Source organism: Sceloporus undulatus, chromosome 2, assembly GCF_019175285.1.
Source record: "Sceloporus undulatus isolate JIND9_A2432 ecotype Alabama chromosome 2, SceUnd_v1.1, whole genome shotgun sequence".
Lineage (NCBI taxonomy): Eukaryota > Metazoa > Chordata > Lepidosauria > Squamata > Phrynosomatidae > Sceloporus > Sceloporus undulatus.
Window position 1 is genome coordinate 214938441 of NC_056523.1, and position 27769 is coordinate 214966209.

The 27769-nt window shown below is 40.1% G+C and overlaps 1 protein-coding gene across 2 annotated transcripts; it reads right to left on the reverse strand.

Annotated features, from left to right (window-relative positions):
* Nucleotides 1–2544: 2544 nt before the first annotated feature.
* LOC121924075 (UPF0605 protein CG18335-like) lies at nt 2545–23382 on the reverse strand. 2 transcript variants are annotated; one of them, XM_042455168.1, is made up of 5 exons: nt 23266–23382; nt 19226–19428; nt 15084–15250; nt 10884–11097; nt 2545–2803 (listed from the first exon to the last, which is right to left on the reverse strand). In XM_042455168.1, exons 1-5 carry the CDS (start codon nt 23295–23297, stop codon nt 2727–2729), a joined length of 693 nt encoding a protein of 230 aa, XP_042311102.1. In that variant the 5' UTR covers nt 23298–23382; the 3' UTR covers nt 2545–2726. The 2 variants fall into 2 exon arrangements, with proteins under 2 accessions (XP_042311102.1, XP_042311101.1); XM_042455167.1 differs by having other exon boundaries at nt 2545–2806.
* Between the last annotated feature and the right edge of the window lie 4387 nt (nt 23383–27769).

Genomic DNA, 27769 nt, shown 5'->3' on the forward strand with positions numbered 1-27769 from the left:
AATGTGCTGCTTTCAGTCATGTGCAAACAAGAGGAATTAATTATTTGATGACAACTCACAGAATTCATTTCCTTGTTTTTTAAATTGGGTGTCAGCCCTTCTAATTATAACCTTACATGTAAACTTTGTGAAAGGAAGTGAGAAATGCCAGAAGGCTGGGAATCATTGCCTATCTCCACAGCTCCTGCCAACCACATGGGGGCACTCATCATGCCAGCACTGCCAACCTGCTGAAGCTGGAAGCCTCCTTGGCAATAAGGGGAGGCAAAGAACAAATGGGATCTGTTCCATACTTCTGCACATCATGGCAGATGGGCTCCTCAGCTGCATCAGGTTGTGGGCACAGCAGTGAGAGAAACTCCATCTGGAAAGATGCTCTGACGAAAGTGGCTCCTTTCCCCAGTGTGCAGGGATAGCCATACTAATTTGTTCTAGCCAAATTAGCAGTTGTTGGCACCTGAAAAACTAACAAATATTTGCACAAGCTTTTTTTTTGGATGTGTCAGAGGCAGACAGGGATTTTTCTCTTGAGGAGCATTAAAAGCAAAAATATTCAAAAGCGAGGGAAGGGAAATGTTCAGAAGAGAAGAAACTAACCAATCTGGAAATAATCCAAAATTAATATCTTTGGAAGGCAGATGGAAAACATTAGGAAAGAAGATCAAGTGCATGGAAGGTACTCTAGATGAGAGGAAGATCGCAGAGGCAGAGAGGGATTTTAAAGAGATTCTGAAGTAAAATCAGGCACAAGGAGCTGCACATACTTCAGGGAGAAGAATGTTGGACATTAACCTTTGAGAAAAACAGCATAGCACAAGTAGTTAATAAACTCCAGAAGACATTTCAGTATCCATTTAATGTCTGAACAGCTCCTTATGTATGTTAATGTTTAGTTTCTTTCAGTGTTAGGGGAAATGGAGCCAATATGAGTGGATGTTAATGGATCAAAAATATAATAAACATGGTGAGAGTATTTGCTATGCTTTGATTAATGTTGTAGGTATATGGGCCAGGATCCAACTGTATCTGCACTGACATGAAAAGCCTATCAGTGAATTTCAGAGGAGGCAAATTCTTCCTTTAATGCAGCAGCAATGGGATGCTCTCCAACACCACCACTGCCACCTCCAGCCCTCTTGTGCCATAAACACCTTTATTCTGCAGTTTCCCAACTGATACTGAGTGTTTACTAGGGTTACATGGATGAGGTACCATTTTTTTTTTGGTTGCAAATAGTTATTTCAGGATGTTAGATATCTTTCTTGAGAATTACTTTCTGTGAAATACAATTGGCCCTTCGGGTCTGTGAATTGGGTCATCCACAGATTGTCACACCCTGTATTATAAAATGGCACTGGCATGAGCATGGAGAAGCTGTAGTGTGTGTGTTCATGGATATGTCATTTAATAATATGGGCTGAAGGATAAAATGTCACTTTTCCAATCTTGTCTGCTTCTCTTCGTGTTTTCCTTCTTTGCTACTGCTGCTGTCTTTCAGGAATAGTTACATGAGTGATCACACTGCACATGGATGGAGTCACAGGGCAATGCAATTCAGCAGTGTAGGTTACCTGCTAATGTCACTTAAGGTAAATAAAAGAAATGGTTGCTTTCCTTAGGTGTAATTCTAAAGGGTTACCATAGTACTAAAGCTAGCTGTTAGTCACAACTAGAATAGACCCAGTGAGAATTTGGTAAAGCAACACTTAGACACAATCCACGCTGGAGAAATGATCCTGTTTGACACCACTTTTAACAGCCATTGCTCAGTGCTATGGAATTCTGGGATCCAGTTTTGTGAGATATTTAGCCTCTGTCAGAGCTATGGTGCCCTAATGAACTACAAAACAAAGAACTTCATAGCATTGAGCGACTGCAGTTAAAGTGGTGTCAAATCTGATTATTTCTGCACTCCAGATGCAGCCAACAATAAGTTCCACTGATTAAATTAACCTCTTGTTGGGAGTAACAATTGTGTTTAGATTATAATATTGTGTGCATTCACAAGACTGCCCACTGTCCTGTCCTCTAGGGCAGCTTCAAGGAGATACTTGTTTCTGCTTTCAGCCAACAGCAATTTGTTGTTTCATTTAGACAAGGAGCTATGGATAGTTTCAACTATTTTATCTGAACAAGCCAGGATCATTAGCCATGGCTTGAGGTTGGCTTGTCAGGCTTCACAACAAAATTTATCTCCACATATGTGGATGACAACTCTCAAAATCTACCATCCTTTTTAGTCCATATCTGAAAGGCACCAAGTTAGAGGAGGTTAGTGGACATTAACTGCATGACAAATCTCAGTTAATGCAAAATAGAAGCATGTACTTCCAGTTTCCTTGCACTAGAAAAGTAGAAAGGTGAATGTTTCAGGCCTGAGGTTCATTCAAGTAACACAGCCATAATATAATGTGTTCATTATATTGTGTGTGTCTGTGCATAAAAGGTATGTAAATGCATACCTTTCTTCCCAAGGAATATTGAACAGTGACAAGAAAGAGAGACTTACTTTTGATATCTCAAAAGTGTTGAAATACCAATTAATGTCAGCTCAGCCCTAAAGGAAATTATCTTCTGTGTACAGTCATGTTTCTTAACAACAAAAACCAAAGTTAAATCATTTTAATGTGTTTCAGAAGGGATTGGATATGCTGGTGCCAACTTCATGTGCAAGATTTGATAGGTCACATATTTCTCCATCGGCAGTCAGTTCATGTAAGAGCAAGCTACAGCAACTTCTTCTGTCTTTCCAGAGACTTCCTTGTGCTTGTGCCCCAGGTCTTTCCAAATGAGAACTTGTGACCTGCTTTTGAAGAAGTGGAAGAATTAATGGGCAGTTTTCTAGAGCTTTAAAAATGTTAACAGTAAATAGTTATGGAGGTATAGTTCATTAATGACTAAAATAAGTTTACAAATTCATCACTGGAAAATTTAATGAATTAGGAAAATTATTTTAACCAAATGGTTTTCAGGCAGCGTAGTTTTCCCTTGTGCAGCCTGCAACTAATATACATGAAAGGGAGCATGTGTGAACTACCCACATTTATATTTATATTTATATGCTAACTGACAATTACTAGCTCCCCCCCCCCCAAAAGTATTCAGGGTGATTTATGAGCCTGTACAGATAGGCCAAAATAAAGCTGCCTCGGGTCACTTTGGAGATAAGTTGTTTAAATGAAGCATGCATCCTAAGAGGCCATGAGCTGCGCCAAAGCCACACTCCAGTCCTAATGATTGGGGCGCAGCTTTGGCACAGCTTCTGGCCTCTTAAGATGTGTGTGTCATTTAAACAGCATACCTCCAAAGTGACCGAAAACAGCTTTATTTTGTTCTGTCTGTATGGGCCTTTATATTTCATAATCATGAAGGCTATAATAGACAGTTCACCTCAAGCATCAGATTTGGAAATGTGGACAATCATGTGCCCACCCCAGTGTTGCCAGCTACTGCCATTCCTGTTCTAATGCCTTTGCTCTAAGGCAGGGGTAGACAACGGCAGAAAGCTAGGTGCCTGTATTTGCTTCCAATAAGATCTTGGAGGTCACAGTCCCCAATACACACTAATGGAAAAAGAAAAAAATGTATGTCCCCAAATGCCTGATGGGGGGACGTAAAGGCATTTTGTGTTATTTTTAGTCCCCTCAGGCCATTTTAGGCTCAAGAGAAGCTTTTTTTTTTTTTAAACAAAAAGTAAAGGGAAGTCATTTTTAAGGCCTCTCCTGGGCTTAAATTGGCCCAAGAGACAAAAACATTATCCTGAATGGTATTTGGAGGAGTGAACATTTTTTGAATAATTTGAGCAAGAGGCACATTTTGCTCTAAGTGTTATCACAACCTGCGTTATATTTTATTATAATAGTTATGGAGAGGCCATAAGCATGAATCTGGGAAGGTCTGTTGACTTCTGACTGTCACACAGACCTCATAGCATGTGGAAAGGATCCTTATAACTTTATAGCTGTGGATGTTGCTACTTTCCCACCCCATGCCATGTGCATTTCTCCTCTTGATAGTCACAAAGACACAAACTCAAACATTAAGCCAGTCTTTCTGCTAGCCCCCCATTATACTTTGCTACACCTGATCCTATCCCAAACTCCCTGGAGTTGTCCTGATCTTATTCCTGCTTGATTATGTATATCATCAAATAAAAATATTCCTTTTGTAACTCAAGTTAAAACCATCAACCAGGAGGAATCCCATTGTTTTTGGGATTCCTGGAAAATCATAAACTGCTTCAAATCAAATTCAACCCATAAATACCCCTGGTTGGACACTCCTATTTTAATCTCAATTGGAGGCATGCTGTTGTATTCTAGCCAAAACCCCGCAGAATGCTAGCCAAATTCAGCCCCAGGTAGTGATCTGAGTGCAATCGACTGCATCCATTTCCCAGAGTGGAGCCTGGCTTCTGGAATTGATAAGCATTGCCCATTGCAATCCTTTAATTTGCTATCCACTACCACCTTTTTTATATACCTTAGTTCTTGTGTGTGTGCATGTGCCTCTTGTTCAAATGATTAAATTGCATTTTACTTAGTACTCTGGAGTTCATGTTTTTCAGAACAGATATACAAAGGCTTATGATTCCGGCTTTATGTGAACTAAACCCGCTTGGTGCTCCATATTGACCTAAATTAATTTCCCCATTGAGTTCAATTTTTGGATGCCCTCTTGGGACATCCAGCAATTTAGGTAACGTTTTGAATATTTCTGAACTAGGGGAAGGCACATTTTGCCCACCCTTGCTCTAAGGACTCCTGAGACAGGCATCTGGCTGGGCAGATACTCTGGAGAGGTCCATTAGGCAGTCTCCAGTGACAAATGCCACAGCAAGATGGTTGCTGCTATAGCTATAGCAATTGCTAACATCTACGTAACATCTCAGGAAATATCCATGACTTACAGGTGGAACCATAGTATCACGGGGCTTGATTAACAGCATTCTGTCTGCAGAAAACACCATACCTGGCAAGTCTCTCCATAGTGGCTATGCAACCTCATAGTGATCTAAGCAGTCTCTAGGGTCACTTTGTACAAATGTCTTGCTCAGAGGAGGAAACCCTCAGAATGAGGCAACGGGGCACAAAGAGCCGAGACGGGCAAGTTGGGAAGAAAGAGGAGAGATATCCATGTCCTCCCAGCCTAGGTAGTGAACCCTGGGCACTAACCCTGGTAATAATAGTTTAAATGAACAGACATAGGGGGGAAAGGGGGTGGGAGGAAAGTAACAAGCTTGTGCAATTATTCTGGACAGCAGAACAAGTCCTGTGCTGGCTGCACTGAATAATCAGCAAAGCAAACTGGAACCTCACTCCGTCTTGACAGAACTGGATTTGCAAAACTCTCCCCTTTTCCAAAGAACTTTGTATTTTGGCCAGATGTGCTAGATGCAGATTAGAAGAGAAGTATTTTAGTTAGTTTCATTTCGCTCTACCCACATCTACTCCTTTGATCTAAGACAAGTATTTCCTGCTAGTAGTGTATGCGTTCAGACTGAAAGTGCTGCTGGGAAAAGATATGAAGGTTTCTGGGTGCCTTTATCTTCCTGTTATGGCTGACTGTGTTGACCTTCATGTGTTCAGCTACGGGTGGAGAGCCCTTAGCTCTCCAGATATTTTGCACATCAACTCCCAGAAGCTTCAGCAAAAATGATTGTGCCTTGCTACGTTCTACATGCAAAACGTATAGCTTTCCTACATCTATGGAGGCAGGAGGCACATAAATCACTGGAATGTGAACATTACATTTCCTTTTCCCTCCAGCATTGTTTGGAAGATGCTTTCTAGACTTAAGCAATCCATAAACTGAGACATTGGGGGGTTGGATTAGGGATTGAAGCACAATGTAAATATTTCAGTTCCTTGTCACACTATACAATTATACCACTGTGATGCCATTTTTAACTTCCATGGGAACATCCTATGAAATCCTGGAGCGTGTAGTTTAGGAAGGCACTGGTGCTCTGTGGCTGAGGATTCTGAATACTGTGCAAGACTACAAATCCCAGGATTCCATATGATGCAGCCACTGCAGTTAAAAGTGGAATCATAGCACTATAATTATATACAGGTTTGAGTTTCTCTTACTTGGAATTCCAAAATGCTCCAAAAGCCACTTTTTCATTGGTGGCTCATTGCTTTCTGATGGTTTAATGTACACAAACTTGGTTTCACACACAAAATTATTACAAATATTGTATAACTTTACATCTAGGCTATATGTACAAGGTATATATGAAACATAAATGAATTTTGCGTTTAGACTTGGGTCCCATATCCAAGATAGCTCATTATGTATGTATGTATGTATAGGCAAATACAAGTATTCCAAAATCTAAATCACTTTTGGTCCCAAGCTTTTTGGATAAAGAAGACTCAAGCGGTAGTATGAAAGACCATTGGACAGAAGCTGGATTAATATCTGGAGAATCTGAAGAGTAAAGCAGCCAGATCAGAATTTTGCATCTTATGTGCATAACTGAGATGGCTATACTGCTGTATGTTGAGAGGTTCATCTGCAACATTTTGGCTGATGCTTGGTAGCATGGCTGGCCTTGCAATTAGGCAGAGTAAAACAGATGTCAAAGGCTGCAAAAACACTGCAAAAATTATCCAATTTGACACCACTTTTAACTGCCAGGGTTCAATGCTATGGAATTCTGGGAATTGTAGTTTTGTGAGACATTTAGTCTTCTCTGTCAGAGAGCTCTGGTGCCACAATAGACTACAGTTCCCAGAATTCCATAGAATGGAGCCAAACTGGATAATTTCAGCAGTGTGGATACAGCCAGAGATGAGGGATGGACAGTTATAAAATCTATTTCCAAATTGCACACCTAGTATATTTGGAAAGAAGCCAAGGTGATTTGCCTTGCACTCCCTAAGCCAACTTGATATTCTTAGGTATATCAAACAATGTTGTTCCACAGCTGAAGAATGATTCAACTAGGAGTCTGATCAACCTGTCAAATAGGATTTCATCTTTCACCTTAGACAGCAATCTGGGTGCACTGACCCAGATCTGTTTGATACTACTACTACTCCTACTACTACTATTATTATTATTATTATTATTATGTTTTATTTATAAAGTGCTGTAAATTTGCACAGCGCTGTACATAGAATGGATAAAATCAATGATAATAATAATAAGACCTGCCAGTGGCATACAGTCTAAAAAATAACAAATGCATATAACAGTAGATAGTAATACAAGCTAGAATAAAATAAGCAAACAATAGGTTAAAAACATCAAATAACAGACATCGGGTCAAATATGAGATGTCAAACAAAAACAGTCACACACTACCTGGAAATGCTTCCCTGAACAATATAGTCTTTAACTCAGTTTTAAAACTGGTTAGAGAAGTGATGAGCCACGCTCATGGGGGAAAAAGGCTCCAGGAGTGAGGGGCAGCAAGTGAGAAAGTACGAATCTGGGATGGGGCAGTGGAAATCCTAGGCTGGAACAGGAGACCTTGACTACCAGAACAGAGGGAACGGGTAGGAATGTAAGGAGAGAAATTCAGATAGATAAGGAGGGGTCAACCCTTACAGGACTTAAAAGTCAAGAACTGAGAGTGGTATTAAACCAAGTTAAAACACAATCCAATATGCCACCAAGGTTTAGGCTTTAGGAGGCAGGTATCTCCTTGACGAGATTTATGTTTCATTCCTGTTCAGTTTGGCAATCGACACAATATTTTATTGGGCCAGTTGGTGAAACTATGTCTTGTCCAGGAAGCAGCACTAGTGTCCAGAAAACATGACCCTACAGATAATTTCACCAACTGGCCCAATAAAATATTGCGTCGATTGCCAAACTGAACAGGAATGAAACATAAATCTCATCAAGGAACAGAAGTTTACCTGCCTCCTAAAGCCTAAACTTTGGTGGCATATTGGATTGTGTTTTAACTTGGTTTAATATCACTCTCAATTCTTGAGATGCAGCTGTTTGAGGCAAAGGAGGTCCCCTACTTCACACAGCATCCTCTGTGGTTGAGAGATGGGCCCCTTATTTCCTTTCCTCTGAAGTGTCAGTCATTGAGTTGCCTTTGTAGTCCTTACACTAGTTTGAAACTTGCAAACAGTGAGCTAAATCTGTCTCCAAGCTGCACAGCCAACATTTTTGGGGGGTAAGCAAGACAAACCTGAAGCAGTTTTCTTTATATGAGAATTTCCAATTCTAACTCCTTGTTTTTCTCACTTTTGTGTGTAATATTCCTTTTTTTTGCAGTGGTTAGTTTGTTCTTTCTGACATAAGACTGTGGCAGAGCTGGCGCAAATGTGTGTGTCACATCTTTAGACAACTCACAGTGTACTCCAATTTGTATGAAATTGAGCTGTGCTTTGTACACTTCAGGGGAACATATCCTAGATAGTTAAAACTAGACCTAGCTTGACCCAAGTAATCAATATGTTTATTTTGTTTCCATGTAGTTACTTAACCCACATTGCTTTGGCTGCATTCTGTGCTCTTAATTCCATCCACTGTTGGAACAAAGCCTCCAGGACCCTTTCCAAATTGGACTTCTGCTCCTCTGTTGAAAAAGGTTTCCCACCCCTGAATTAGTGTTGCAAGGAAGGCATTTATAAAGGCTTGTTCCTGTCATAACAAACTGTGGCTTGGCATTTATGTCCAAACCAAGCATTTGTGAAGAAATGATATTGTATCCTTTTCATAAATGGAAGAATCATAGGGAAAATTATATGGCCTTTGGGCAAAATGTCACCAAGACAGCAGCCACTGTAAGACTCTCAAAAGGGAAAAAATACCGAGTCTCCTGAGAACATTCATGTCAAATAATCAGTAGCCCAAAGGAAGCTGATTCCTTTAGGAATATTCCAGGCCCTTTCTCTGAATTCTCTAACTCTTGACATTCAAAGAAAAATATGCATACAAAGCAAAATGACATACAAAGCAAAAAGTGCAGACCGTTTTCTGCCCATTTGCTCTCTAAGAAATACATATGCTTCTGCAGTCCTGTGTTTTGGCCAGTCACTGTTATGATTGTGGCTCTGCAGATGGTGCTGAACTGAAAATTCCAGCCAGACTTAGCCAGCATAGCCAGTTATACAGGATGATGGAAGTTGCAGTCCAATAACATTTTGAGCCCCACAGGTTATCCAACTTCAGTGTAAACATTTTGGGACAGCTGCTAAACACTAGATCTATATATTTTTAACATTTATAACAGGGTATTTTCTTTTCAGAATCTTTGATACAATTAGTCTTTAGCACATTTCTAGGTTTTGATCAGCAGTCTTCGCAGATAACCATATGCTGTCCCTGTGTAACCTTTCTCTCTTCCTCTGCAACATTTTTGGCAATAGGCCTGCAAATCACATAACTAGTCCAGATGTGGCTTAAAGCAAAAGATTAATTCCCTCCATGAAAAAAAAATACTAAAGATAATCTAAGAGTCAGTCCAATGTCATGCTAACACAGACTTCTCATGCGATGGGACTTTCGCGCTCTCTCCTCCCTGCTGCCACTTTCATCACCACCTAAACTTCTGATCTAGAGCAGATTTTGAAGGCATGGGGGGAGCTGTGTGAGGAAATTACCCCCCCTCCCCAATTTTCACCTATGGAAGCCTGTCTGACAGTGGAATGGTACCAAGCGGGGCCAGAACTTCAAGATCCCCTGTTCTCCATTGCTCTGCTCAGATCCTGTAATTTCATACCTCTTACCTCTCTGTTTGAGTCTATCCATCTAGTGTAGGGTCTTCCTCTCTTTCTACTGCCCTCCATCATTCCAAGCATTATTGTATTTTCCAGTGAGTCATTCCTTCTCATGTTGTGACCAAAGTATGACAGCCTCAGTTTGATAATCTCAGTTTCCAGGTAGAGTTCAGGCTAGATCTGTTAAAGGACCCATTTGTTTGTCTTTTGGCGGTTCACGGTATCCTCAGCATTTTACTCCAGCACCACATCTCAAATTAGTTTATTTTCTCCTTACCCACTTTCTTCATTGTGCAGCGTTCATGTCTGTACATGATGATGGGGAATACAATGGACTGGATGGTTCTGTAGTGTTCAGTTGTATATCTTTACTCTTTAGGATCTTTTCTAGCTCTTTCATGGCTGCCCTTCTCATTTCTAGTCTTTTGATTTCTTGACTGCAGTCTCCATTCTGATCGATGTTTAATCCAAGGTATGGGAACTCTTTTACTTTGAGGGCACAGGGGGGAGTTGTGTGAGAAGAGGAAATTACTCCCCCTTAAAGTCCATCAAATTTTGAAGTAGGTGTCTTACACTTCCTATACGGCACATGGATGCTTTTGTCCAACGTGGAATATCCATATACAGTTCAAAGTTACAGAACTGCAGTTGGGCACCTGATTTTATTGCATCTGCAAGATGACCTTTGTGTGAGGATGCATGTACACATCTGGTTTTGTATTCAGTTGTACATTTCATGTCTTGGTTCAGTTTTGCAGCATTGTCATTCAACACAAAGGTCACATAGCAGAATTAATGCATAACTCCACCTGCAGAACTTTAGAGTACCAAACCTCAACCAACATCTGATGTGCCGATGTCGTGTGCATCTGTGTATGACCCAGCATATGGAACAGATAAAAAAGGCATTTTGCCAGACTGAGCATTTCAGTTTTCATTTGCACTTTATCAGTTCTGCAAACCACAATTCATTAAAAGATTGCATCTACGTATTTACTACCAGCAATGTTGTACCTTAGTTCAATGTTTATAACTGGAATATTAAAGGGGTAAATGATTTGACTTGAACTAAGAACAGAGTTTATTTCCTGTTTTGGTTTGAAACTACTCTAGTGAAATAGATTAAGATTTTCAATGTGGATGGCTTAAAGCAAACAGAATCATACCTTTAGAGTGAGGGAAAGAACATACCTGGGATGTAACCTGTGTAATTTGGAACAGGAACCCAGTTGCTTTGGTATATCAGCCTGCTTTGTTTTTTTGGAACAGTATCTCTTTTCTTGCGAGCTAATGCCCAGGTTTCATCTGACTTTTGTACTTGGTCTGCTTCTGGCATGGTGCTATCCGATATCTTCTTAAATATATTTTTATCAGCAGGCAGATGCAGTGACGCCAAAGATGAAATCTATCATAGCAAATCACAGAGGGTTAAACAATGACATTGTGATCTCCTATCCACCAATTACTCTCAGCTTGAGAGAGAGACTGCATTGTATGCGTTGCCATAAAAAAAAGGAAATGCCTCAGCCAAAAAGGACAAATTAAAATGTGCATATTTTAATCAGTAATGTCAAAATGTAATTGAGATAGAATCATTATTTAAGCAGAAATACACTTCATTGTACCACTGTGGACTGAGGAAGACTGACACGTGCATTGATTACATCCCATTTGGACTACCATGCTCTCTACATGGGGCTGCCTTTGAAAGTGCTTGGAAACTTCAGTGAGGCCAGAATGCTGTGGCCAGAATGCTTACTTGAGCCAGTTATAGGGAGCATATAACTCCCTTGTTGGAACAGCTTAACTGGCTACCGGTTCATTTCTGGGCACAATTCAAAGTGCTGGTCATGACCTATAAAGCCCTATACTGTACTGCTTAGGTCTAGACTATTTGAAGAACCTGCCAGGATACTAATATCATTGGGGGGGGGAGGCTTTCTCTCTGTCCCACCACCATCCCAGGCTCACTTGGTAAGAATACAAGAGAAGACCTTCTCAATGGCTGTTTCCACCCTGTGGAACTGCTTTCCATGGGAGGCTAGACTGGCCCCCTCCCTGCTGGCCTTTTGATGGCAGGCTGATGTTTTTATTTAAGCAAGTCTTTAAAATATAAATATGTCATGGTGGTTTTTATACTGAGTATATGTATCTGTCGTGCCTTTTAACTTCTGTTACATTTTTAATGTAATTTTATATCATTTTAGATGATTTTAACTGTTTTGAATTTTATTGTAATGTTTTTTAAATCTGTGAGCCACCTTAGGTCCCTTCGGAGAGACAAGCAGCATATAAATTAAATAATTAAATAAACCCATTTCTTTTCCCATCCCTACTTCAAATCACTCCTCAGAACATCGATATTTCATAAAGATTAAGGTTCCCATGCTAGGTACTGATGGGAACTGGGGCCCATGCTCTGGAAATTTATGAAACACCTTAAGGGCAGAGAGGTGCCAGATATGTTGGTCCATGTCCTCTGACATTACACAGATGAAAACGAGGACACACTGGCCAAGCAACATCATCAAAATAGCAAAAATTGTTAACGAAGAAGAAGAAAATATGTAGGAGATGCTGTGTTATTGTTGTTAGTTGCCCTTGAGTCAACCTCGGCCCTTGCAGACCCCATGGATGAGATGTCTCCAAGACTCTCCATCTTTGCTCAGGTCCTGCAGGCTCAAGGCCATGGTCTCACTGATTGAGTCCAACCACCTGGCTTGTGTTCTTCCTCTCTTTCTGCTGCCTTCCACTTTTCCTAGTGTCATTGCCTTTTCTAATGAGTCTTTTCCTCTCATGGTATGACAACTTCAGTTTAGTTATCCTGGCTTTCAGGGAGAATTTGGGCTTGATTTGTTCTAGGACCCATTTGTTTGTCTTTTTGGCTGTCCACAATGTCCTCAGTATTCATCTCCAGCACCACATCTCAGATGAGTTGATACTCTGTATACTTTTTTCACTGTCCAGCTTTCACATCCATACATAGAGATGGGGAATACAATGGCGTGGACCATTCTAACTTCAGTGTTCAGATGTATATCTTTACACTTTAGGATCTTGTCTAGTTCTTTCGTAGCTGCCCTTCCCAATCTTAGTCTTTTGATTCCTTGAATAAGATATTCATCTTATTCTGTAAAGCATTTTATTGAACACACACACACACACATGTCTCGAATATTTAAAGTCCTTAAATCTTGCTCCAGAAATATTCTTTGCATATGTAGTCCAATACTAGTTGTTTGTGGCTATAATAGGAAATTGAATCCTCCTCTGTAGCATTTCCTTGCCTGGTTACCACGAACAAATTCCTAGTCCTCACAAATAGCCACTGCAGTTGCTGTTTACGAGAAAGTGTTCAACTTCATTGATACTTCCAACAGAATTATAATTTCCCTAATCTATTGATAGTAGAATGCTAAACATTGTCATCATCATCACTGGTCTCTAATTTACTGATGATATTAGATTGGCTCAAATGTAATGCAAAACATGGTTTGAAATTACATGAATGAGACCTTTGTTTGCACATCTGTTTTTCTTTCTCTCCTTGCATGCTGTGTTGTTGTTGTTGTCAGCTGCCCTCAAGTCAGTATCAGTTCATGGCAACCCTGTGGATGAGATATCTCCAAGATACTCTGCCCTCAACTGCCCTGCTCAAGTCTTGTAGGCTCAAGCCTGTGGCCTTTCTGGTGGAGTCTATCCATCTGGCATGTGGTCTTCCTCTCTTTCTACTGCCCTCTACCTTTCCCAGCATCACTGTCTTTTCTAGTGATTCATGCCTTCTCATGATGTGGCCAAAGTATGAAAGTCTCAGTTTAGTCATCCTGGCTTCCAAGGAGAATTCTGGCTTGATCTGTTTTAGGCCCCATTTGTTTGCCTTCTTGGCTGTCCATGGTATCTTCCATACTCTACTCCAGTACCATCTCTCAAATGAGTTGATTTTCCTTCTGTCAGCTTTCTTGCATCCATACTTTGTGATGCAGAATACAATGGCTTGGACTGTCCTCACTTTAGTGTTAAGAGTTATATCATGCACTTTAAAATCTTGTCCAGTTCTTTCATAGCTGCCCTTCCTGTTCCTAGTCTTTGTCAGATTTCTTGCCTACAGTCTCTGCTCTGGTCTATATTTGATCCAAGGTATAGGAACTTGACTATTTCGATTGTGTAGGATGAATTCTTGTAGCTCTTCCATTTTGTTTTCATAATGTTTAGCATTAAGCTTACCTTGGCACTTTCCTTCTTCACCTTCTTCAGTAATTGTTCCAGGTCCTGGTTGGTTTTGGCTGGTATTATTGTGTCTTCGGCATATGTTATGTTTCTAATGTTACTCTCTCCAATCTTCACTCCTCTTGCCTCTGATTCTAAGACTGTTGTGCAAACAATATTTCTGCATACAAGTTGAGTAAATAGGGTGATTCTCTGCAACCTTACCTGTTACTGATTGGAAACCATTCTAGTCTCCGTATTCTGGTCTAATAGCAGCTTCTTGTCCTGAGTAGAGGTTAAACATCAACAATCAGATGCTGTGGCACTCCCATTCCTCTAAGAGCAAGCCATTGCTTTTTATGATCTGTGCAGGTGAAGGCTTTGCTGTAGTCAATAAAGCACATGAGGATTTGCTTCTGTAGATTTCATGCTGTCTGATTAGTGACTTTCTGTATTTGTCAAATTTTAATTTGATACTACCTCTGAACTGGCAAACTGGTTTGTCCTTGCTCTGTAAACTAGGAAATGACACAAGGTTTAAATCATGTGCTGGAATACTGTTGGAACCTTACATCTTTGCAAGTGGACTTATGGCTGTGGGAATTAGAACTATGCAGTTGTGTAATGTCCATGTCCAATAAAGGGCCACTGTTGTGTTACTAAGCAGAACTAGTGAAGTTCTTGATGCTCATCAGTTTACAATGCACATTGGACACTCTTGCTGGTATTCTGCTACACATCTTTGCAATTCATTAAAGGGGTTCCTTAGCAGTTCTGCTATGTAGCTTGTTATATGTAAAGTCATATAAGAGACAGGATTCCAGCAAATGTAACAAATCTTGTTCTTCAGGGATCATGCAAAACTGTTTGCCATTTGAAATGCAACATTCAGCTGTTTTCCCCCCATACCTGAGAATTATTTATCAAATAATGGGGGCAGGGAGGAGAAGCACATCTCATAAAACTCCATCACGTAATGCTTTAAATCTTTGCATAACAATTGGATCGGCCCAGTTACTTACGTCAGATGTGCTTCTGCATCACCAAAGCCATAAGGGTCAGAGTTAATGAATAAAACAATAATAAACAAATCATGGAATAAATAGCAATAGATTTTTCTGGTATATAATAAAGCCAAAGTAATAGTAGTAGCAGTAGCAGTAGTAATGCATATAACTCATATACCACAGCTGTCTCATCTTTTGGCTGAACTGGAGTGAGCTCTCTGGCCTTGCTTGATTTTGCTGGAGGTTTTAAATCTCCCTTGGCCTTTTTAATTGCCTGAACAGCAGAAGTTGATGAAGGATCACCGTCATAGATGAGTCTTCGATGTGCCTTTGTGGGTAGGCATTCTGAAAATAGATGGAAAAACAGTGTTCGCTATAGTTCACAGAGATCAAAACCAAACATGCATTTGAAATCAGGAAGGAATTGCTTTAATCCTAGATAATAAGGCTTAATGCTGGAATTTCATGCTTGGTTATAATCTTAAAAAGGCAGACAACTCAAAGTATTGACGTCTTTTTACTTCTTCTTTCATTTGCTCATTAAGATTGGTAATTTCAAATGTGCTTTCTTATTAGCATCAAGTGGCTTTGCCGTGACATTGGAAATGCACTTTGCATTTGCTCAGTATTGGGAATATAATGAGGTTATGTCTTTACGCTCTTTTTTGCGTTTCAAGGAAAGTGAGATTGAACTACTGTACGATTTTGTTAGGAGGATTTGGAAGGATTTATTTCAACTGATCTGGAGTAGATTTCTACAGGGTAGGTGGCAGGGCAGAGCATGAACACATAGCTATTGAATTCAGGGGGAAGAGAAACCCTTTGTCTCTCCTGATAGATTTTGGAATTTGTGCAACAAAAATCTATTTGAAATAGCAGTGGCTATGGAAGCTATTCTGCTGGTTAGACTGGGTTTAGACACAAGTGGGTACTTATTTTAACCCGCTAATAAAGGGGTAGGGGGATAAAAAAAAACTTTGCAAGTCAATTCCCACACATCCCTTTACTGTATATCAATTCTCACACATCCCTCTGTTTATGTATACACTGAATACTTGGATTTCACAATGAATTGAAGCATGGAGCATGAAAGTGAGACGGTTTTGAAGCCCTTTTTAGAAGAATCCCAAATTATCCTACTAGGCTCAGACCAAATGTAAAATGACATTCAGCTTATAAACAAAGGTTTATCAGACTGACAATCAAGCATTATGTTCCCTTGAATTACAAGCCTGCTGCAAAAATTCAAGAGATTATTAAAACAGTTTTCTAGAAAACCCAAACTAGGAATTTGTGTCTTACATTCTGATAGCAAACCAGGATTGCAAAAACAGTTTGATCCTGATTTGTAACCTGGAATGGATGCCCAAATAGAAATCAGTTTTCTAGTTCGGAGGTAACAGGAAACTCACTTAACAAATCTCCAAAGTATTGCATTAAGGTAGACGAGAAAAGGGAGGAGAGAAAACAACAAAAGTGTCTTCAAGCATAAAGCCTGACCTCAATATGATAAACCAGTGGCATCACTAGGGGGTGCAGGAGGGTGTGGACACACCAAGTGACACCCTAAAAAGGGGGTGACACCACTGCTCCTCAGACCTCTACATTTTGGCAGAAATGGGCTGTGGCATTCAGCTGTATCTCTTTAAAATGCTGAAGAGAAGGTGTGAGGCTCAGTGGGAAGAAAAAGGAGATGCCCCAGATGTTTTTTAAAATAATTAAAATTTCAAATCTTAATTTTTAAAATTAAAAAAAATTAAAAATTAAAATATTCTTTACAAACATCACATTTCATCAAATTTTCACTGTAACCACATCAAGCTATGCATATGTAAACACATTTATTCTGTGTCTAGGATATTGTAATTTAAAGGTATACATTTTATTTTGCTAGTTGTTTATGTCACAACTATTATACATTCATTGATGTATGAGAATTATGATTTATAAGTAAATTAGTACAAAAAAATGACTAAGGATTCTGTATGGTATGGTATAGGAGGAGTTCAATGGTGGGGGTGACACCATGAGTTACCACACCAGACGACACCAATTGTCGTGATGCCAATGTGATAAATCATGGTATATTAGGCCAAGATTGTCCTGGTGTGAACTTGGTCCTCAGCTTTTGGTTTCTCCACAGATTATTTTTTTCCTTCTAAAGACAAGCACTTTGTAGATAGCACAATATGTGAAAACAGCAAACTGTGTGTGGAAACAGAAAATATATCTGGATACTGACAACCACAGAGAAGTGGAGTGAAAAATGGCGGGAGATGAAAGAGAAGAGAACCAAAGACTGGTTTAAATATTTGGCAATTTAATAGTTGATAAGCAGTGTGAAACAGCCAGTATCGTATAGTGGTTTGAATGTTAGACTGGGACACTGGTAGACCAGGGTTTGAATCTCCTTTGCCCTGTCATGGAAATCCTCTGGGTGAGCTTGGGCAAGTCACAATCTTTCCACTTAAAGCAAGGCAATGGCAGACTTCTGACAAAACCTTATTAAGAAAACCCCTTGATAGGGTTGCCATTATCCAGAAATAGCTTGAAGGCACACAACAACAACAACAACAGAATCTGGGCTCACATTTTCAGAGTTTGGTAGTCACATATTAATTTTCTTGTATGTAACTTTCAAATGTAGTGGTATTTGAGTTTTTGTTCGTGGACATAAAGTGGTATTTAGTTTGAAGATGGACACTTTGGGAATTCATTAATACGTTCTCATCTTTCTAAGACTCTGAAGCACTAAATCTTTAGAAGTCTGTTGTTAATGTCAAAATTGCATTCTAAACAGTGTGTCAAGACTTTGAAGCATATGCTAAATCTCAGTATTATTTTGAACGCTCTTAGGAATCTTCTGATCCTAGACTAGAATGAAAAGCTCTGTTGAAAATAGAAATATCTCTGGAAATTGGAAACTACTGCAAATTATCCTTCCTTCCCTCATAAAGTGTAGACTCACTTACCCTATTGTGATATCATCACATTTTGCATTTCATCACATTTTACATTTCACAAAGCTGTAAGTGTCAGAGTTAATTCATAAAATATTGGTTTCAATAGCTTTGGCATTCCATTAATATGGTATAATAAAGTAATGCAGGTCAATGACTAAAGAGGGACTTAGCTGTACAATCAGTTTAGGTAATCATGCATGCGGCTCCATCATTGGGGTGTTCTCCACATGTGTTAGACTGTAACTCCTGTCATCTATAGCCAACATAGTAATGAGGGCTATTATTGTTGTTTCATGCTTTCAAGTTGTTTCTGAGTTATGGCAACCCTAAGGTGACTCAATCCCCGGGTTTCCTTGGCAAGATTTGTTCAGAGGGGCTTTGCCACTGCCTTCCTCAGAGGGTGAGAGAGTGCACTTGCCCATGGCCACCCAGCGGGTTTTCATGGTTGAGCAGGAATTTGAACTCTGGTCTCCAGAGTTATAGTCCAATGCTCAAATTATTACACCGTGTTGAAATATGGGCAAGATCTAGAACTTTGGTTATTATAAGGTTAATGGTGAACTGCTGAGATGGAAATGGCCTTCAGCAGTATGTACAGTGGACCCTTGTTATACGCTGGGGTTTGGTTCCAAGATCCCCCGTGTATAACAAAATCCGTGTATGCTCAAGTCCCATTAAGTATAATGACATAGCAAAATGGTGTCCCTTATAAAAATGGAAAATCAAGGTTTGATATTTGAAATTTATACTTTTTGTGAACATTTTCAAACCGTGTATGCTTGAATCCATGTATAAAAATCTGTGTATAAGAAGGGCTGGACTGTATTATCTTATTCAGTTGGTGAGCCTTTATAAGGCTAGCTTTCTATTGTGACACACACTCTCTCTCTCTCTTAGCCTTTTTCCTTTTCCACTATATTTCGTCTGCTTCAGTATAGTTTTTATTGTTTGGTATATTTGCTGTTTGTATTATTATTATTTTTTGCTTGCCATTGTTGCTCTTGTTCATTTTGTATCTTTGGTCTGCATTTATTAGGAATACTTTGTTATACACGTTGTTTGTTAGCTTTTATTTAGAAATACATAAAGATTATGTATATTACTTTTTGCTTTTGTGTCTTTTCAGTCTTATTGTTTCAACAGTTCGGTCTCAGTGAAGACAGGAATTGTATTTCATCTAAAATCTAATATAGTTTTTTGGTGGTGACTCTATGTTATACTCGGTACTGATCCTTAAAAGGCAATATCTGTTTTGGGTTTGGGTTTTTTTTTTTTTTTTTGCAAAGAAAGGGATTTCCTCTTTTCTTAATTTGCATTCTGAAGTGAATTTAATAACTTAATTAGGATGAGTCTTTACCATAGGTGTTGTATCTGTCTTCTGGTAAGTGTTGCCCATGTGGCTGTCTGCACATTCTGCTGAGAAGATACCTGCGTCCAAGTGTATCAGCTTCAGTATGGCTCAACTGTAGCAACTCTGCCTGGTGGGCAAGCAGTTTTCGTATAGCATTGCCATAGGTTTCTCCAACTATGCTTTCAAGTTTCGGAATAAAACCTGTATACCTGGGGAAGGGTGTGGGGAGACAGAAGCCAAGACATATTGCAAACATCCTTATGTTAAACAGAAAGTTTTGAGTAAAGCAGACAACACATATCAAGGAAGCAGACTATGGTTTTTCAGCAAAAGGATAACAGATTTTAAGGCTCAGAACCATTTTGTCACACAAAGCCCATATGTGAAAGAAAACTATAAAACAAGGAAGAAATCCAGTTTTTAGACTGCCTCAAAAGTAGCATTTTCCCTCCCAGATTACCCCGATTGTAAAATGTGCAAAACAAAAACAGACTCTCATCATATACCACAATTTCTCCCAGCATTGATGTACAAGTGAATGTTGACAGTGTGAAACATAAACACCCAATGAGACATGGGGATACTAATAATGCTGATGTACTTTATGAAGTTGTGTAAGGCCAACTCAGAATACTCTGTTACAATCAATGTGGTTAAAAACGGGACAAAGAAGGGATATTCCTGTTATTGTTGATGCTAGAAGTATAATTTGTCCCCATGATGTCATTTTCATTGCTCCAGTTCTTTGGTGAATGAACATGAAGAGCAGCCCTTATGCAAGAAGACTGATGTTCTGAGTAAGTTTATGAGTTGTATTATTGGAAGAAATAACTTACCAGTAAAAAAAGGAGGTTAACCAACAGGAAACTGTATTCACCCCTGAGGTCCAGGAAAGGAACACCCAGCTACATCACAAAACCTACAACCCCTTTCAAGAGGTATGCAGTGATATCACTCTGGGCTGTGGAAAAGATGACTATGAAATCCTTTCACTCTCCACCTCCCACGCCCCACATCCCTTATGAAGGTCTGTTATGAATGCTCTGTGTTTCCTAATTCTTACTCTGTTAAGCACTTGCTGTCTCTCTGGTTCTTAAGACATGATGTTTAGTGGCCATTTGTCCCTTTCCCCCTGTAGTGTTTGAATGAATTTTAAATCAGTTTTTCAAGTGAGTAATATTTATAGGTTTTCCCGGAAGCCTTATTGACACAATTCGATCTGATTTTGCGTTCCAGCCTTTGATTGCTTTTGTTTCATTTCTCCTTACCCTATTTCTTTGTGTCTTTTCATTTCCTGAGTCAAACACTGTGTACTTATCTAAGTCAAAGTGACCGATTCCTGTCCATTTTAGATCCCTCACCCCTAAAATTGCTATGTTCATGCGTTCCATTTCCTTTTTTACTATGTCTAGTTTTCCCTGGCTCATGCTTCTCATATTCTGTGTTCCTATAACGTGTAGTGCAGCTTCAGACAAACTTTGCCTTGTAGAACATGTCTACTCTTTGGCTCCCCATCTCTGAATTTATTTGTGCCCTTGATCAGCTCTCTGTTGCGATCTCCCAGTATTGCTGGCGAAAGGGTCTCGCAAGGAGAGTCACCTTTGTCTCCTTTCGCACAGTGCTAACATGTGTTAGCTATGGTGCCACAGCTGTTCTCTTTGTGAGATCTTACATCAACGTCACCCACTACTACTGCTGCTGCCCAGTAGCTGGTTGTCCCTCTATTCCATGCACCCCCTTGTTTTTAGACCCCTCAATTCATCCTCTTTATTTTTCTCAGATACTTCAGTTGACATCAATCCATCTCTCCTTTTGTTCTTGCCCCTTGTTCTTCCTCCCCTCAATGATGATTCCCTTCCCGCCAAAAAAGAAGAATAAATTGAAAGATTCTATGAAGGAGACCAAGAAGAAATTGACAATACACCAACACAGGACTTCAAACTAATCATAGGTGACTGGAATGCTAAAGTAGAGAAGAGTCAAAAACAGTAAGCAGATTCAGACTTGGCATAAGAAATAAAGCAGGAGAATGACTGATAGAATTTTGCAAGGACAATAATCTATTCATTGCAGGTACCTGCTTCATACAATCAGAAAGGAGACTATACACATGGGCATCTCCAGATGGTGAATACAAAAATCAGATGGACAAAATAAATGAGAGCAGAAGATGGAGAAGCTGTATTCTTGAAGTCAAAACTGGACCAGGTGCAGGGTGAACAGACATCCTCCTTTTCCAGGGCATGTCTTACATTTAAGCCTTCTGTCAAGGAAGAATTCCAAAATGTCCTCCATTTTGACCATGACTATGAAGCATTTATATGAGTGTTTTTAGCTTTTATTTTGTCATGTTCTACATTTTTCAGTGTCTTGTCCTCTTTTACTGTTATGACATCTGGGACTGTGGTAAAACCATGAACTACTTATATCAAAATTTAGAAGAAAGCTGAAGAAGAAAGTAAACATTATCATCATACCAAAATATTATCCAAATAATATCACACTGGAATTTACAGGCAATGTCAAAAAACAGATTTGTGTTATTAAGCATAATCGACCAGGAACCAGACGAACTATGGTCAGAAGCCAGGGACATAATCAAGGAAGAATTCAAGAAGACACTTTTGGTGACCAAAAAGAAAGAGAAGACGTAACGGATAACAGAGAAAATCCTTCAAGCAATAAAGGAAAGAAGAGAAGCAAAACAATCAGGAATTAGGAACAAAATCAGAACCATGAATGCAACTGTTCAACGACTAGTATACAGGGATAAAGAGGATGACTGTAAAAATCAGTGCAGTGAAATAGAAGACAATAATAATAAAAAGGAAGAATGAGAGATCTCTTGCACAAGATAAGTAGACAATTAGGAATGGGAAAAGAACTAGAGAAGATCCTAATGAGTAAAGATATACAACTGAGCACAAAAGTTAAACTCATCCAATCCATTGTATTCCCCATCACCATGAATGGATGTGAACGTTGGACAGTGAAGAAAATGGATAAAAGGAAAATAAACTCAATTGAGATGTGGTGCTGGAGAACAGTTCTGAGGATCCCATGGACAGCCAAAAAGTCAAACAAATGGCTCTTTGAAGAGATCAAGCCTGAACTCCACCTGGAAGTCAAGATGATTAAACTGAGGCTGTCGTACTTTGACCACATCATGAGAAGGCATGAATCACTGGAAAAGAAATGCTAAGAAAAGTAGAAGGCAGCGGAAAAAGAGGAAGAGCACATGCCAGATGGATGGACTCAATCACGGAGGTCACTGGCCTGAAGCTACAGGACCTAAGCAGAGCAATGGAGGATAGGGAGTCTTGGGGATCTCTCATGCACAGGATCACCAGGAGTCAAGGTCGACCTAAAGGCAGCTAACATCAACAAAGAAAAACGACTACCTTTTCTCATATGAACCTGCTCAAGCCCTGAGATCAACAAAGTTCGTTGTTGTGTCTCCAAGTCATTTCCAGCTTATAGCAAACCTATTACAGGATTTCCTTGGCAAGATTTGTTCAGAGGTTTGCCACTGCTTTCCTCTAAGGCTGAGCAGGTGTGCCTTGTTCAAGTTCATCCAGGGGCTGAGCAGGGATTCGCACTCTGGTCTCCAGAGTCTTAGCCCAACACTCAAACCTCTACACCACACTGCCTCCCCTGATCAACAAAGTATTTGTGTTTTACTTTGTTTTCTGATTCATTTCCATGTGGATCTACCCTCTAAGTATAGATTATTTTTAGTAGTAAATTTTCCATGATCAACAAGTACCTGTGTTTTAATTTGCCTTCTTTTCTGATCCACTTGCATGTGTATCCACCCCTAAATACAGATCATTTTTACTAGAAACCTCTAGTAAATTTTTCATGATCAACAAAGTTTTAATTAATTTGTTTTCTGATCCATTCGCATGTATATGCACCCCTAAATATAGATCATTTTTACTAGAAACTTCTAGTAAATTTCTAGTAAATGAAACAGATCTTGATTATTTTTACTGGAAATTGACTTTGACAGAATGCTAATAATCCTGTAAATCTTTAGTTCTTACCCTGGTATGTAGATAGGAGTATAAGAAAGCATTCTCTTGACTGATTAAAGAAATGTTTTAAGTATTTTAGATCATAGGCTTCACAGGCAGGGTTGTTCCTTCACATTTCAAGCTCAGCCCAGAAATAAGAAACGTCAAGGGTGCCTTGGGCTGACTTGGCTTGTGTAGTAGCAACGCGTGGTCACTTAAGTTTTGTCACCATAGCTACTCAAGTCAAGCGGGGTTAGAATAAATAAAATAGAGAAAAGGTAGCACTGCCAACCTGTACGACAGAATGTCAACACTACAAGTTGATTTACTGAAACAGGAGAGGAATTTCTGACTAGTGCTCTGAGGTTCTAATTCAAACCATGTTTACTTTAGGAACATGACTAACAGTATGTGATTTATATGGCTTATAAAACCTGGTATCTGGGCAGCTGAATCTACGTTACTTGAGTACAGTCAGCCCTCCACGTTTGTGACTTTGACTTTTGTGGATTTGATTATTTGTGAATTTGATTAATACGTTTTCTCTAAGAATCTCTAGGTCCTTCAGCGCAACTCTGCTGGAAATTGACCACAGAGTTGTGTTGGAGTAGAGAAATCACTTCTCTGGGTATTTGTAAGTCCTCCAGCATGATTCTATGGTCAACTTCAGGTAGATGTGTTTTTTTATTTGAGGTTTTTCCACTTTCACAGGGATCCTGTGCCCGTAACCCCAACAAATGTAGAGGACCCACTGTACTCCCATGGACACTAAGGAGGAAAAGGGTAGACTATTGAAAGAAAAGTTGTTGTATCCAAATATTACCCATCCCACTTTGGTAGGATGATAAACTGGAAATAAGATCTCATGTGTTGGGGAAAGTTCATTCAGATGGAAGTGAACTGAGATTAATATTTTGAGATCAGCTCTTCCATAAATACGATTGATCAACTGCAACTTATAACAAGGAATACTACAATATGCTGATGACACCCAAATATGTTTCTCTGTGTCCCTGACTGATGCAGTGACTAAGGATGGCATCTCTCCTCTGAATGCCTGCCTGGAGTCGGTAATGGGCTGGATGAGGGAAAACAAATTCAGTTTGAATCCAGAGAAAATGGAAGTACTTCCTCTGAAGGACGAAGTTCGCAATTTAGGAGTACTTCTGTACTCATCCTTGCAATTGACATCTCAAGTAGATGTGACGGTCAGAAGTGCTTGCTATCAACTTTGGCTGATACGCCAACTGCGACCCTACCTGGGCCAAAGGAACCTTGAAAACGGTGGTACATGCTCTGGTAACCTCTCGCTTGGATTTCTGTAATAGATTGGTCACCGGTGCGTCCAGGTTTGACCATATAACACCTATTATGAAAGATCTGCACTGGCTGCCTATTCACTTCCAAGCACAATACAAGGTGTTGGTTATTACCTATAAAGCCCTACATGGCTTGGGCACGAGTTACTTGAGGGACCGCATCTCCCCATATAATCTGTCCCGCACACTCAGAACATCCGGGAAGAACTTGCTGGAAATTCCACCTTCTAAATATGTTATTACTTCCCAGATGGCCTTCTCAGTAGCGGCCCCACAAATCTGGAATAGTCTTCCCGATGAGCTCCGTCTTATCACCCCCCTGGAAACATTTAAAATGAGGCTTAAAACCTTCCTCTTCTGTCAAGCCTTACCCCCTGGAAAATGAAGTCGTGTACTCTGATCCCATTGACTCTCTACCTCACCCTATTGATTGATTGAATGATTGTTTTTAGATTTGTATATTGTATTTAGTGCTCTTGGTTTTATCTATTTTATGATGTGTTTTGTAATTGGTTTTAAACTCTATGTAAACCACTTTGATCTTTTGGAAAATATAAATAAAATTTATTATTATTATTATTATTATTATTACATGTCATCTATGAAAAGGGATGTTGTAGCACCTTTGAGACTGTCTAGTGACAGCCAGCGTGACATAATGGTTTGAGCATTGGACTAGGACTCTGGAGACCAGAGTTTGATTCTCAGCTCATGTGTGAAACCTGGGTGGCCTTGGGCGAGTTGCATGCTCTCAGCCTCAAGGCAAGGCAATGGCAGACCTCCTCTGAACAAATCTTGCCAAAAAAAAACCATGATAGGTTTGCCTTAGAGTTGCCATAAGACGGAAACAACGTGAAGGCACACAACAACAGCTGAAGAAGTTGTAGCTTTCATAGATTTGAGGCCAAAACAGAGTGAAGAAATAATCCGGTTTCAAACCACTTTAACTGCCCTGGCTCAGTGCTAGGAATTGTAGTTTTGTAAGACATATAGCCTTCTCTGTCAGAGAGCTCTGGTAGGGCCATAATAAACTACAATTCCCAGGATTCCCTAGCAGGGCAGGGCAGTTAAAGTCCTCTCAAGCTGTATTATTTCTGTAGTCTGTTTTGACTTTTGGTTTAATTTCTTAGATACATGGGGGAAGTAGACCAAGGTGTTTATCACACAGAGGTTTTTACAGCTCAGATCTGGGGTGACACCTGGTTCAGCTATGCAAATTCATGTTATAATGTCAATGTTTTATCACACCTGGTTGCCCTTCCGTTGCCCTTCCGAATCAAGGGGGAATCGAATCCAAGACAAGTCACGTGATGCAGATTCAAGCAAAGCGGAGTGAGTGCAAATTGTATTACCACACCGGTGGGGTTCAATGATTCAAATCGGCACACTTGTGCATGCTCAGCGGGGGTCTGAAAGCATTGTGATCTTGTACGTTTCTGGGGTGAAAAGGGGCACAAGTTCTTGTTCCCTGTTTCGCATAATTGCGTGAATATTTGCCTCGTGAATATTTCTGTCTTCTTCATCCCCCTTTTTTATTTTCCCTTCGATTTCAGCAATTTCAACACACACACATGTATATAGATAGATAGATAGACATACATATCTGTATATTCACATTCACGCACATACACACACACACATATTTCCCCCCAAAATGAATTGCCCTGAAAGTGAAAGGACCACCAAAAAGAAATGGGGGAAAATTGCAGTGCCGCATCATGGTAAATTTGCAACCCGGGGGAGTTGCAATGGTGTACCAGAGCAGAAGCAAAGTTGCATTCCACACCAGACCAATTCGGAGTGAAATCAAAGTGAGCTTGAAAGCGAATTCTGTGAATTCACTTTTTCCCGAATTCATCAGAATGAGGAGTCACTTTGGAATCACTGTGGAAGTGCCATGGAAGGAGCTCCTATAGAAAGGAATCTCATGTGATAACACATCACGTTATCACGTGAATTCGCATCGTTGGACCCGCAGTTACGTTGGATCAGAGCTGCAAAAACCTCCGTGTGATAAGGCTCCAAGTCTGCAAAATCTTATGCTATAGCTTCTTAGTCTCAAAGGTGCTACAAGATCCCTTAGAATAGCGGTATTTCAGACTAACACGGCTATATCTCTGTTATGTCTGGAGGAAAAAAGAGAATGTATTTCCCCTTCAACTTCTTGGTATTTAAGACATTCTCAAACCAAAATTTCAGTTACTGTAGGAAAGGGATCAGTACAGATTAGGGGCAGGGATTATGCCAAACAGTTTGCTGCCTGAAACCAGAGTGACCAGAAGTCCTCCTTTTTCAGGACAGGTCTTCCATTTCAACTTTCTGTCCAGGAGGAATTCCAAAATGTCCTCCAATTTGACCATGGCTAAGATGCATGAATTTACATTCTCCTTTCTGTCTAGGAGGAATCGCAGAAGGCCCTCCATCATTTTGAGCATGCCACAGAAGCAGGGCTGTACATTCCTATGAGTGTTTTTGCCTCATGTCCTCCATTTTATCGAAGGCCCTCCATTGTGAGCCTAACTCAGAGGACGAACGTATATTTCTATATGAGTGTTTATGTATATTTCTATATGAGTGTTGTGTCACGCACGGTCCTCCATTTCATCCTTCTTTCGGTCCAGGAGAAGGCCTCCACCATTTGGCCTGCCTCAGACCTGAACGTATATTTCAACGAGTGTTTTTGTCTTTTGTGCCATGTCCTCCATGTTTCATCCCTCTTTCTGCCCAGAGGAACCCCAGAAGGCCCTCCATCCATTTGAGCCAGGCTCAAAATGGATGGAGGGCTTCTGGGGTTCCTCCTGGGCAGAAGAGGGATGAAATCATGGAGCACTGAAATAATATATATTTCAATGAGTGTTTTTTTGTCTTTGTGTCATCATGCCCTCCATAATCCCATCCTCCTTTCTGCCCCGGGGGACAAACTGCCTCGGGAAGCCTGTGAATAATTGACGGGGAGTGCTTGTGTGTCACGTCCTCCATTTTCTGCCTCCATGAACCTATATTTCTGTGAGAGAGTGTTTTGTGTACTTCTTCTATTATTTATGACTGTGTTTCAGAGGGAGGAGGAGGAGGAGGAGGAGGAGGAGGAGGAGGAGGAGGCGTCTCTCTCTTCCTCCTTCCCTGCCCGCCTGCCTCTCTCCCCGGAGGCCCGCCTGGAGGCGTTGCGGCGGAGCCCTAGGCCCGCCCTCTGCGTCCTCCATCCACTGGGCGGAAGT

Coding starts and splice junctions, on each gene's coding strand:
- LOC121924075 (XM_042455167.1), bottom strand. CDS start 23,297: ATGCTTTCTTATACTCCTATCTACATACCAGG. Junction 19,429..23,265: donor ACTCCTATCTACATACCAGG/GTAAGAACTAAA, acceptor ACCCTTCCCCAG/GTATACAGGTTTTATTCCGA. Junction 15,251..19,225: donor AGACAGATACAACACCTATG/GTAAAGACTCAT, acceptor ATCTATTTTCAG/AATGCCTACCCACAAAGGCA.